At 58.5% G+C, this 13,074-nt stretch overlaps 1 protein-coding gene across 1 annotated transcript in view; it reads left to right on the forward strand.

Moving 5' to 3' along the window:
- Nucleotides 1–9,466: 9,466 nt before the first annotated feature.
- The window catches only part of GNA13 (G protein subunit alpha 13), a 50,852-nt gene continuing 47,244 nt past the window's right edge, over nt 9,467–13,074 (forward strand). Inside the window, exon 1 of the mRNA XM_073660344.1 lies at nt 9,467–9,852. Within this exon, the coding sequence (XP_073516445.1) occupies nt 9,570–9,852 (283 nt within the window). The 5' untranslated portion in view covers nt 9,467–9,569. The remainder of the gene's footprint in view (nt 9,853–13,074) is intronic.

Raw genomic sequence — 13,074 nt, forward strand, 5'->3', positions numbered from 1 at the left:
GATCCTGCTCCTCCCCTCCATGTAACTCTCAGCCTGTGATCTCCTCCTCTCCTGACATCCTCTGTGCTGCTGGGGATCCTGCTCCTCCCTCCATGTAACTCTCAGCCTGTGATCTCCTCCTCTCCTGACATCCTCTGTGCTGCTGGGGATCCTGCTCCTCCCTCCATGTAACTCTCAGCCTGTGATCTCCTCCTCTCCTGACATCCTCTGTGCTGCTGGGGATCCTGCTCCTCTCTCCATGTAACTCTCAGCCTGTGATCTCCTCCTCTCCTGACATCCTCTGTGCTGCTGGGATCCTGCTCCTTCCTCCATGTAACTCTCAGCCTGTGATCTCCTCCTCTCCTGACATCCTCTGTGCTGCTGGGGATCCTGCTCCCCCATCCATGTAACTCTCAGCCTGTGATCTCCTCCTCTCCTGACATCCTCTGTGCTGCTGGAGATCCTGCTCCTCTCTCCATGTAACTCTCAGCCTGTGATCTCCTCCTCTCCTGACATCCTCTGTGCTGCTGGGGATCCTCCTCCTTCCTCCATGTAACTCTCAGCCTGTGATCTCTCTCTCCTGACATCCTCTGTGCTGCTGGGATCCTGCTCCTCTCTCCATGTAACTCTCAGCCTGTGATCTCCTCCTCTCCTGACATCCTCTGTGCTGCTGGGGATCCCTCCCTCCCTCCATGTCACTCTCAGCCTGTGATCTCCTCCTCTCCTGACATCCTCTGTGCTGCTGGGGATCCTGCTCCTCCCTCCATGTAACTCTCAGCCCGTGATCTCCTCCTCTCCTGACATCCTCTGTGCTGCTGGGGATCCTGCTCCTCTCTCCATGTAACTCTCAGCCTGTGATCTCCTCCTCTCCTGACATCCTCTGTGCTGCTGGGGATCCCGCTCCTCCCTCCATTTAACTCTCAGCCTGTGATCTCCTCCTCTCCTGACATCCTCTGTGCTGCTGGGATCCCGCTCCTCCCTCCATGTAACTCTCAGCCTGTGATCTCCTCCTCTCCTGACATCCTCTGTGCTGCTGGGGATCCTCCTCCTTCCTCCATGTAACTCTCAGCCTGTGATCTCCTCCTCTCCTGACATCCTCTGTGCTGCTGGGGATCCTGCTCCTCCCTCCATGTAACTCTCAGCCTGTGATCTCCTCCTCTCCTGACATCCTCTGTGCTGCTGGGGATCCTGCTCCTCCCTCCATTTAACTCTCAGCCTGTGATCTCCTCCTCTCCTGACATCCTCTGTGCTGCTGGGGATCCTGCTCCTCTCTCCATGTAACTCTCAGCCTGTGATCTCCTCCTCTCCTGACATCCTCTGTGCTGCTGGGGATCCTGCTCCTCCCTCCATGTAACTCTCAGCCTGTGATCTCCTCCTCTCCTGACATCCTCTGTGCTGCTGGGGATCCTGCTCCTCCCTCCATGTAACTCTCAGCCTGTGATCTCCTCCTCTCCTGACATCCTCTGTGCTGCTGGGGATCCTGCTCCTCCCTCCATGTAACTCTCAGCCTGTGATCTCCTCTCCTGACATCCTCTGTGCTGCTGGAGATCCCGCTCCTCCCTCCATGTAACTCTCAGCCTGTGATCTCCTCCTCTCCTGACATCCTCTGTGCTGCTGGGGATACTGCTCCTCCCTCCATGTAACTCTCAGCCTGTGATCTCCTCTCCTGACATCCTCTGTGCTGCTGGGGATCCTGCTCCTCCCTCCATGTAACTCTCAGCCTGTGATCTCCTTCTCTCCTGACATCCTCTGTGCTGCTGGGGATCCTGCTCCTCCCTCCATGTAACTCTCAGCCTGTGATCTCCTCTCCTGACATCCTCTGTGCTGCTGGAGGTCCTGCTCCCCCCTCCATGTAACTCTCAGCCTGTGATCTCCTCCTCTCCTGACATCCTCTGTGCTGCTGGGGATCCTGCTCCTCCCTCCATGTAACTCTCACCCTGTGATCTCCTCCTCTCCTGACATCCTCTGTGCTGCTGGAGATCCTGCTCCCCCCTCCATGTAACTCTCAGCCTGTGATCTCCTCCTCTCCTGACATCCTCTGTGCTGCTGGGGATCCTCCTCCTCCCTCCATGTAACTCTCAGCTGTGATCTCCTCCTCTCCTGACATCCTCTGTGCTGCTGTGGATCCTGCTCCTCCCTCCATGTAACTCTCAGCCTGTGATCTCCTCCTCTCCTGACATCCTCTGTGCTGCTGGGGATCCTGCTCCTCCCTCCATGTAACTCTCAGCCTGTGATCTCCTCCTCTCCTGACATCCTCTGTGCTGCTGGGGATCCTCCTCCTCCCTCCATGTAACTCTCAGCCTGTGATCTCCTCCTCTCCTGACATCCTCTGTGCTGCTGGGGATCCTGCTCCTCCCTCCATGTAACTCTCAGCCTGTGATCTCCTCCTTCCTGACATCCTCTGTGCTGCTGGGGATCCTGCTCCTCCCTTCCATGTAACTCTCAGCCTGTGATCTCCTCCTCTCCTGACATCCTCTGTGCTGCTGGGGATCCTGCTCCTCCCTCCATGTAACTCTCAGCCTGTGATCTCCTCCTCTCCTGACATCCTCTGTGCTGCTGGGGATCCTGCTCCTCCCTCCATGTAACTCTCAGCCTGTGATCTCCTCCTCTCCTGACATCCTCTGTGCTGCTGGGGATCCTGCTCCTCTCTCCATGTAACTCTCAGCCTGTGATCTCCTCTTCTCCTGACATCCTCTGTGCTGCTGGGGATCCTGCTCCTCCCTCCATGTAACTCTCAGCCTGTGATCTCCTCCTCTCCTGACATCCTCTGTGCTGCTGGGGATCCTGCTCCTCCTCCCTCCATGTAACTCTCAGCCTGTGATCTCCTCCTCTCCTGACATCCTCTGTGCTGCTGGGGATCCTGCTCCTCCCTCCATGTAACTCTCAGCCTGTGATCTCCTCCTCTCTGACATCCTCTGTGCTGCTGGGGATCCTGCTTCTCCCTCCATGTAACTCTCAGCCTGTGATCTCCTTCTCTCCTGACATCCTCTGTGCTGCTGGGGATCCTGCTCCTCCCTCCATGTAACTCTCAGCCTGTGATCTCCTTCTCTCCTGACATCCTCTGTGCTGCTGGGGATCCTGCTCCTCCCTCCATGTAACTCTCAGCCTGTGATCTCCTCCTCTCCTGACATCCTCTGTGCTGCTGGGGATCCTGCTCCTCTCTCCATGTACTCTCAGCCTGTGATCTCCTCCTCTCCTGACATCCTCTGTGCTGCTGGGGATCCTGCTCCTCTCTCCATGTAACTCTCAGCCTGTGATCTCCTCCTCTCCTGACATCCTCTGTGCTGCTGGGGATCCTGCTCCTCTCTCCATGTAACTCTCAGCCTGTGATCTCCTCTTCTCCTGACATCCTCTGTGCTGCTGGGGATCCTGCTCCTCTCTCCATGTAACTCTCAGCCTGTGATCTCCTCCTCTCCTGACATCCTCTGTGCTGCTGGGGATCCCGCTCCTCCCTCTATGTAACTCTCAGCCTGTGATCTCCTCCTCTCCTGACATCCTCTGTGCTGCTGGGGATCCTGCTCCTCCCTCCGTGTAACTCTCAGCCTGTGATCTCCTCCTCTCCTGACATCCTCTGTGCTGCTGGGGATCCTGCTCCTCCCTCCCATGTAACTCTCACCTGTGATCTCCTTCTCTCCTGACATCCTCTGTGCTGCTGGGGATCCTGCCCTCCCTCCATGTAACTCTCAGCCTGTGATCTCCTCCTCTCCTGACATCCTCTGTGCTGCTGGGGATCCTGCTCCTCTCTCCATGTAACTCTCAGCCTGTGATCTCCTCCTCTCCTGACATCCTCTGTGCTGCTGGGGATCCTGCTCCTCCCTCCATGTAACTCTCAGCCTGTGATCTCCTTCTCTCCTGACATCCTCTGTGCTGCTGGGGATCCTGCTCCTCCCTCCATGTAACTCTCAGCCTGTGATCTCCTCTCTCCTGACATCCTCTGTGCTGCTGGGGATCCCGCTCCTCTCTCCATGTAACTCTCAGCCTGTGATCTCCTCCTCTCCTGACATCCTCTGTGCTGCTGGGGATCCTGCTCCTCCCTCCATGTAACTCTCATCCTGTGATCTCCTCCTCTCCTGACATCCTCTGTGCTGCTGGGATCCTGCTCCTCCCTCCATGTAACTCTCAGCCTGTGATCTCCTCCTCTCCTGACATCCTCTGTGCTGCTGGGGATCCTCCTCCTCCCTCCATGTAACTCTCAGCCTGTGATCTCCTTCTCTCCTGACATCCTCTGTGCTGCTGGGGATCCTGCTCCTCCCTCCATGTAACTCTCAGCCTGTGATCTCCTCCTCTCCTGACATCCTCTGTGCTGCTGGGGATCCTGCTCCTCTCTCCATGTAACTCTCAGCCTGTGATCTCCTCCTCTCCTGACATCCTCTGTGCTGCTGGGGATCCTGCTCCTCTCTCCATGTAACTCTCAGCCTGTGATCTCTTCCTCTCCTGACATCCTCTGTGCTGCTGGGGATCCTGCTCCCCCTCCCTGTAACTCTCAGCCTGTGATCTCCTCCTCTCCTGACATCCTCTGTGCTGCTGGGGATCCTGCTCCTCCCTCCATGTAACTCTCAGCCTGTGATCTCCTCCTCTCCTGACATCCTCTGTGCTGCTGGGGATCCTGCTCCTCCCTCCATGTAACTCTCAGCCTGTGATCTCCTCCTCTCTGACATCCTCTGTGCTGCTGGGGATCCTGCTCCTCCCTCCATGTAACTCTCAGCCTGTGATCTCCTCCTCTCCTGACATCCTCTGTGCTGCTGGGGATCCTGCTCCTCCCTCCATGTAACTCTCAGCCTGTGATCTCCTCCTCTCCTGACATCCTTTGTGCTGCTGGGGATCCTGCTCCTCCCTCCATGTAACTCTCAGCCTGTGATCTCCTTCTCTCCTGACATCCTCTGTGCTGCTGGGGATCCTGCTCCTCCCTCCATGTAACTCTCAGCCTGTGATCTCCTCCTCTCCTGACATCCTCTGTGCTGCTGGGGATCCTGCTCCTCCCTCCATGTAACTCTCAGCCTGTGATCTCCTCCTCTCCTGACATCCTCTGTGCTGCTGGGGATCCTGCTCCTCCCTCCATGTAACTCTCAGCCTGTGATCTCCTCCTCTCCTGACATCCTCTGTGCTGCTGGGGATCCTGCTCTTCCCTCCATGTAACTCTCAGCCTGTGATCTCCTCCTCTCCTGACATCCTCTGTGCTGCTGGGGATCCTGCTCCTCTCTCCATGTAACTCTCAGCCTGTGATCTCCTCCTCTCCTGACATCCTCTGTGCTGCTGGGATCCTGCTCCTCCCTCCATGTAACTCTCAGCCTGTGATCTCCTCCTCTCCTGACATCCTCTGTGCTGCTGGGGACCCTGCTCCTCCCTCATGTAACTCTCAGCCTGTGATCTCCTCCTCTCCTGACATCCTCTGTGCTGCTGGGGATCCTGCTCCTCTCTCCATGTAACTCTCAGCCTGTGATCTCCTCCTCTCCTGACATCCTCTGTGCTGCTGGGGATCCTGCTCCTCCCTCCATGTAACTCTCAGCCTGTGATCTCCTCCTCTCCTGACATCCTCTGTGCTGCTGGGGATCCTGCTCCTCCCTCCATGTAACTCTCAGCCTGTGATCTCCTCCTCTCCTGACATCCTCTGTGCTGCTGGGGATCCTGCTCCTCTCTCCATGTAACTCTCAGCCTGTGATCTCCTCCTCTCCTGACATCCTCTGTGCTGCTGGGGATCCTGCTCCCCCCTCCATGTAACTCTCAGCCTGTGATCTCCTCCTCTCCTGACATCCTCTGTGCTGCTGGGGATCCTGCTCCTCCCTCCATGTATCTCTCAGCCTGTGATCTCCTCCTCTCCTGACATCCTCTGTGCTGCTGGGGATCCTGCTCCCTCCTCCATGTAACTCTCAGCCTGTGATCTCCTCCTCTCCTGACATCCTCTGTGCTGCTGGGGATCCTGCTCCCCCCTCCATGTAACTCTCAGCCTGTGATCTCTCTCTCCTGACATCCTCTGTGCTGCTGGGATCCTGCTCCTCTCTCCATGTAACTCTCAGCCTGTGATCTCCTCCTCTCCTGACATCCTCTGTGCTGCTGGGGATCCTGCTCCTCTCTCCATGTAACTCTCAGCCTGTGATCTCCTCCTCTCCTGACATCCTCTGTGCTGCTGGGGATCCTGCTCCTCCCTCCATGTAACTCTCAGCCTGTGATCTCCTCCTCTCCTGACATCCTCTGTGCTGCTGGGGATCCTCCTCCTCCCTCCATGTAACTCTCAGCCTGTGATCTCCTCCTCTCCTGACATCCTCTGTGCTGCTGGGGATCCTGCTCCCTTCCTCCATGTAACTCTCAGCCTGTGATCTCCTCCTCTCCTGACATCCTCTGTGCTGCTGGGGATCCTGCTCCTCCCTCCATGTAACTCTCAGCTGTGATCTCCTCCTCTCCTGACATCCTCTGTGCTGCTGGGGATCCTGCTCCTCCCTCCATGTAACTCTCAGCCTGTGATCTCCTTCTCTCCTGACATCCTCTGTGCTGCTGGGGATCCTCCTCCTCCCTCCATGTAACTCTCAGCCTGTGATCTCCTCCTCTCCTGACATCCTCTGTGCTGCTGGGGATCCTCCTCCTCCCTCCATGTAACTCTCAGCCTGTGATCTCCTCCTCTCCTGACATCCTCTGTGCTGCTGGGGATCCTGCTCCCCCCTCCATGTAACTCTCAGCCTGTGATCTCCTCTCTCCTGACATCCTCTGTGCTGCTGGGGATCCTGCTCCTCCCTCCATGTAACTCTCAGCCTGTGATCTCCTCCTCTCCTGACATCCTCTGTGCTGCTGGGGATCCTGCTCCTCCCTCCATGTAACTCTCAGCCTGTGATCTCCTCCTCTCCTGACATCCTCTGTGCTGCTGGGGATCCTGCTCCTCCCTCCATGTAACTCTCAGCCTGTGATCTCCTTCTCTCCTGACATCCTCTGTGCTGCTGGGGATCCTCCTCCTCCCTCCATGTAACTCTCAGCCTGTGATCTCCTCCTCTCCTGACATCCTCTGTGCTGCTGGGGATCCTCCTCCTCCCTCCATGTAACTCTCAGCCTGTGATCTCCTCCTCTCCTGACATCCTCTGTGCTGCTGGGGATCTGCTCCTTCCTCCATGTAACTCTCAGCCTGTGATCTCCTCCTCTCCTGACATCCTCTGTGCTGCTGGGGATCCTGCTCCTCCCTCCATGTAACTCTCAGCCTGTGATCTCCTCCTCTCCTGACATCCTCTGTGCTGCTGGGATCCTGCTCCTCCCTCCATGTAACTCTCAGCCTGTGATCTCCTTCTCTCCTGACATCCTCTGTGCTGCTGGGGATCCTCCTCCTCCCTCCATGTAACCTTAGCCTGTGATCTCCTCCTCTCCTGACATCCTCTGTGCTGCTGGGGATCCTGCTCCTCTCTCCATGTAACTCTCAGCCTGTGATCTCCTCCTCTCGTGACATCCTCTGTGCTGCTGGGGATCCTGCTCCTCCCTCCATGTAACTCTCAGCCTGTGATCTCTCCTCTCCTGACATCCTCTGTGCTGCTGGGGATCCTGCTCCTCCCTCCATGTAACTCTCAGCCTGTGATCTCCTCCTCTCCTGACATCCTCTGTGCTGCTGGGGATCCTGCTCCTCCCTCCATGTAACTCTCAGCCTGTGATCTCCTCCTCTCCTGACATCCTCTGTGCTGCTGGGGATCCTGCTCCTCTCTCCATGTAATCTCAGCTGTGATCTTCCTCTCTCCTGACATCCTCTGTGCTGCTGGGGATCCCGCTTCTCCCTCCATGTAACTCTCAGCCTGTGATCTCCTCCTCTCCTGACATCCTCTGTGCTGCTGGGGATCCTGCTCCTCCCTCCATGTAACTCTCAGCCTGTGATCTCCTCCTGTCCTGACATCCTCTGTGCTGCTGGGGATCCTGCTCCTCCCTCCATGTAACTCTCAGCCTGTGATCTCCTTCTCTCCTGACATCCTCTGTGCTGCTGGGGATCCTCCTCTCCCTCCATGTAACTCTCAGCCTGTGATCTCCTCCTCTCCTGACATCCTCTGTGCTGCTGGGGATCCTGCTCCTCTCTCCATGTAACTCTCAGCCTGTGATCTCCTCCTCTCCTGACATCCTCTGTGCTGCTGGGGATCCTGCTCCTCCCTCCATGTAACTCTCAGCCTGTGATCTCCTCCTCTCCTGACATCCTCTGTGCTGCTGGGGATCCTGCTCCTCTCTCCATGTAACTCTCAGCCTGTGATCTCCTCCTCTCCTGACATCCTCTGTGCTGCTGGGGATCCTGCTCCTCTCTCCATGTAACTCTCAGCCTGTGATCTCCTCCTCTCCTGACATCCTCTGTGCTGCTGGGGATCCCTGCTCTTCCTCCATGTAACTCTCAGCCTGTGATCTCCTGCTCTCCTGACATCCTCTGTGCTGCTGGGGATCCTGCTCCTCTCTCCATGTAACTCTCAGCCTGTGATCTCCTCCTCTCCTGACATCCTCTGTGCTGCTGGGGATCCTGCTCCTTCCTCCATGTAACTCTCAGCCTGTGATCTCCTCCTCTCCTGACATCCTCTGTGCTGCTGGGGATCCTGCTCCTCCCTCCATGTAACTCTCAGCCTGTGATCTCCTCCTCTCCTGACATCCTCTGTGCTGCTGGGGATCCTGCTCCTTCCTCCATGTAACTCTCAGCCTGTGATCTCCTCCTCTCCTGACATCCTCTGTGCTGCTGGGGATCCTGCTCCTCCCTCCATGTAACTCTCAGCCTGTGATCTCCTCCTCTCCTGACATCCTCTGTGCTGCTGGGGATCCTGCTCCTTCCCTCCATGTACTCTCAGCCTGTGATCTCCTCCTCTCCTGACATCCTCTGTGCTGCTGGGGATCCTGCTCCTCCCTCCATGTAACTCTCAGCCTGTGATCTCCTCCTCTCCTGACATCCTCTGTGCTGCTGGGGATCCTGCTCCCCCCCTCCATGTAACTCTCAGCCTGTGATCTCCTCCTCTCCTGACATCCTCTGTGCTGCTGGGGATCCTGCTCCTCCCTCCATGTAACTCTCAGCCCTGTGATCTCCTCCTCTCCTGACATCCTCTGTGCTGCTGGGGATCCTGCTCCTCCTCCATGTAACTCTCAGCCTGTGATCTCCTCCTCTCCTGACATCCTCTGTGCTGCTGGGGATCCTGCTCCTCTCTCCATGTAACTCTCAGCCTGTGATCTCCTCCTCTCCTGACATCCTCTGTGCTGCTGGCGGTTGTAGTGTTTCAGTCTGGAGAGCACAGTCAGGATATAGTGTAACGAGTAATGAGTAGTGACGTCACACTGTGGTAGGGAGTGTGGGGCCGCTCCCCTATCCGTGAGCCGGTGCGGTCAGTGTGGGCATAGCTGCCCTTCCTTCCTCCGGCTTCAGTGACGTCACTCTTCTCCGCCATTGTGTTGTGGTCACTTTTCCTCCCGAGTGGCTGCCTGACTCCTGAACTATGGCGCCTGTCGTCAGGGGCGGAGCTCTTCCGTCTCGCAGGACGTCCGGGCGGGGCAGCGCGCTCTTTTCCGTCAGGCGGGCCCGCGCACGCAGCAGTGACGCTGTGACGTGGTGACGCGGTGGCGCGCCGGCCTCCTCCCTTGGCTGCGCTCGGTGTTCCTGTCGATGTAAGATGGCGGACTTCCTGCCGTCCCGCTCCGTGCTCTCCGTGTGTTTCCCCAACTGCGCGCTGAACAGCCGGGAGGCCGAGCAGCAGCGCAAGTCCAAGGAGATCGACCGCGTCATCTCCCGGGAGAAGACCTACGTCAAGCGGCTGGTGAAGATCCTGCTGCTGGGCGCCGGCGAGAGCGGAAAGTCCACCTTCCTGAAGCAGATGCGCATCATCCACGGGCAGGACTTCGATGTGCGGGCGAAGCAGGAGTTCCGGGCCACCATCTACAGCAACGTCATCAAGGGTGAGGACCGGGGGAGGATGAAGAGGGGACCGGGGAGGATGAGGAGGGGACAGGACCACCAGCTACAGCAACGTCATCAAGGGTGGGGACCGGGGGAGGGGGAGGAGGGGACACGGCCACCAGCTGCAGCAACATCCTCAAGGGTGAGGACCGGGGGATGGTGAGGAGGGGGCAAGGCCACCATCCACAGCAACGGCATCAAGGGTGAGGACCAGGGGAGGGGGAGGAAAGGGGGCAGGGCCACCGTCTACAGCAACGTCATCAAGGCGGAGGCTGAGGAGAGGACCGGGGGAGGGTGAGTAGGGGGCAAGGCCACCATCTTCAGCGACATCATTAAGGGTGAGGACCGGGGGAGGCTGAGGAGGGAGCAGGGCCACCATCTACAGCAACATCATCAAGGGTGAGGACCATGGGAGGATGAGGAGGGGGCAGGGCCACCATCTACAGCAGCGTCATCAAGGGTGGGGGGAGGAGGGGACCTGGGGAGGGTGAGTAGGGGACATGGCCACCATCTACAGCAACGTCATCAAGGGTGAGAACTGGGGAAAGGTGAGGAGGGAACCTGGCCACCGTCTACAGCAACGTCATCAAGTGTGAGGACCAGGGGAGGTAGAGGAGGGCACCTGGTCACCGTCTACAGCAACGTCATCAAGGGTGAGGACCAGGGGAGGTAGAGGAGGGCACCTGGCCACCATCTACAGCAGCGTCATCAAGGGTGAGGACCAGGGGAGGTAGAGGAGGGAACCTGGACACCATCTACAGCAACGTCATCAAGGGTGAGGACCAGGGGTGGTAGAGGAGGGAACCTGGCCACCATCTACAGCAACGTCATCAAGGGTGAGGAGGGGACAGGACCACCAGCTGCAGCAACATCCTCAAGGGTGAGGACCGGGGGTGGCTGAGGAGGGGACTGGGGGGTGGCTGAGGAGGGGACCTGGCCACCATCCACAGCAACATCATCAAGGGTGAGTACCGGGGGAGGCTGAGGAGGGGACCGGGGGATGGTGAGGAGGGGGCAAGGCCACCATCCACAGCAACGGCATCAAGGGTGAGGACCAGGGGAGGCGGAGGAGAGGGGGCAGGGCCACCATCCACAGTAGCGTCATCAAGAGTGAGGACCAGGGGTGGGAGAGGAGGGAACCTGGGCACCATTTACAGCGACGTCATCAAGGGTGAGGACCAGGGGAGGTAGAGGAGGTAACCTGGATACCATCTACAGCAACGTCATCAAGGGTGAGGACCGGGGGAGGGTGTGGAGGGAACCTGGCCACCATCTACAGCAATGTCATCAAGGATGAGGACCAGGGGAGGTAGAGGAGGGGGCAGGGCCACCATCCACAGCAACGTCATCAAGGGTGAGGACCAGGGGAGGTAGAGGATGTAACCTGGATACCATCTACAGCAACGTCATCAAGGGTGAGGACCGGGTGAGGAGGAGACAGGGAAACCATGTACAGCAACTTCATCAAGGATGAGGACTGGGGGAGGCTGAGGAGCGGACCGGGGAGGAGTGGGCAGGGCAACCATCCACAGCAACGTCAAGGGTGAGGACCTGGGGAGGGTGAGGAGGGGGCAGGGCCACCATCTACAGCAACGTCATCAAGGGTGAGGACCGGGGGAGGCTGAGGAGGGGACCGGAGGAGGGGGCAGGGCCACCATCCACAGCAACGCCATCAAGGGTGAGGACCGGGGGAGGGTGAGGAGCGAACCTGGCCATCATCTACAGCAACGTCATCAAGGGTGAGGACCGGGTGAGAATGAGGAGGGGACAGGCCCACCATCTACCGCAACATCATCAAGGGTGAGGACCGGGGGAGGCTGAGGAGGGGACCGGGTGAAGAGGGGGCAAGGCCACCATCTACAGCAACGTCATCAAGAGTGAGGACCGGGGCAGGGACACCATCTACAGCAACATCATCAAGGGTGAGGACCGGGGGAGTTGGAGGAGGGGGCCAGGGGAGGGTGAGGACCAGGGGAGGGTGAGGAGGGGGCCAGGGGAGAGGAGGGAACCTGGTCACCATCTACAGCAACTTCATCAAGGGTGAGGACCGGGGGAGTCTGAGGAGGGGACCGGAAGAGGGTGAGGAGGGGGGCAGGGCCACCATCTACTACAGCATCGTCATCAAGGGTGAGGACTGGGGAAGGGTGAGGAGGGAACCTGGCCACTATCTACAGCAACGTCATCAAGTGTGAGGACCAGGGGAGGTAGAGGAGGGAACCTGGACACCATCTACAGCAACGTCATTAAGGGTGAGACCGGGGGAGGGGAGAGGGGACCAGGCCACCATCTACAGCAGTGCCATCGGGGGTGAGACCAGGGGTGGGTGAGGGGAACGGACCACCATCTACAGCAACGTCATCAAGAGTGAGACCTGGGGTGGGTGAGGGGACCGGACCACCATCTACAGCAAGGTCATCAAGGGTGAGACCAGGGGTGGGTGAGGGGAGCGTGCCACCATCTACAGCAACGTCATCAAGGGTGAGACCAGGGGTGGGTGAGGGAACCGGGCCACCATCTACAGCAAGGTCATCAAGGGTGAGACCAGGGGTGGGTGAGGGGACCGGGCCACCATCTACAGCAACGTCATCAAAGGTGAGAACCTGTTGAGGAGGGGGCAAGGCCACCATCTACAGCAACTTCATCAAGGGTGAGGACCTGAGTAGGGGACCGGGGGAGGGTGAGAAGGGGGCAGGGCCACCATCTACAGCAGCGTCATCAAGGGTGAGGACCGGGGGAGGATGAGGAGGGGGCAGGGCCACCATCTACAGCATCGTCACCAAGGGTGAGGACCTGAGTAGGGGATCGGGGGAGGGTGAGAAGGGGGCAGGGCCACCATCTACAGCAACGTCATCAAAGGTGAGGACCTGTTGAGGGTGAGAAGGGGACAGGGCCACCATCTACAGCAACGTCTGCAAGGGTGAAGACCAGGGGAGGCTGAGGAGGGGACCGGGGAGGCTGAGGAGGGGGCAGGGCCACAATCTACAGCAACGTCACCAAGGGTGAGGGTAAGGAGTAGACAGGGCCACCATGTACAACAACGTCATCAAGGGTGAGGATCGGAGGAGGGTGATTAGAGGACCAGGCCACCATCTACAGTATTGCTATCAAGGGTGAGACTGGGTGAGGAGGGGATTGGGAGAGAGGGTGGTACAGGGCCACCATCTACAGCAACATCAAGGGTGGGGGGACTGGGGGAGGAGGGGGCAGGGTCACCATCACAG

The sequence above is a fragment of the Phyllobates terribilis genome, unplaced genomic scaffold (genome assembly GCF_046119375.1).
Source record: "Phyllobates terribilis strain yellow unplaced genomic scaffold, ASM4611937v1 Scaffold_25__1_contigs__length_18738178, whole genome shotgun sequence".
In the NCBI taxonomy this organism is placed as follows: Eukaryota; Metazoa; Chordata; class Amphibia; order Anura; family Dendrobatidae; genus Phyllobates; species Phyllobates terribilis.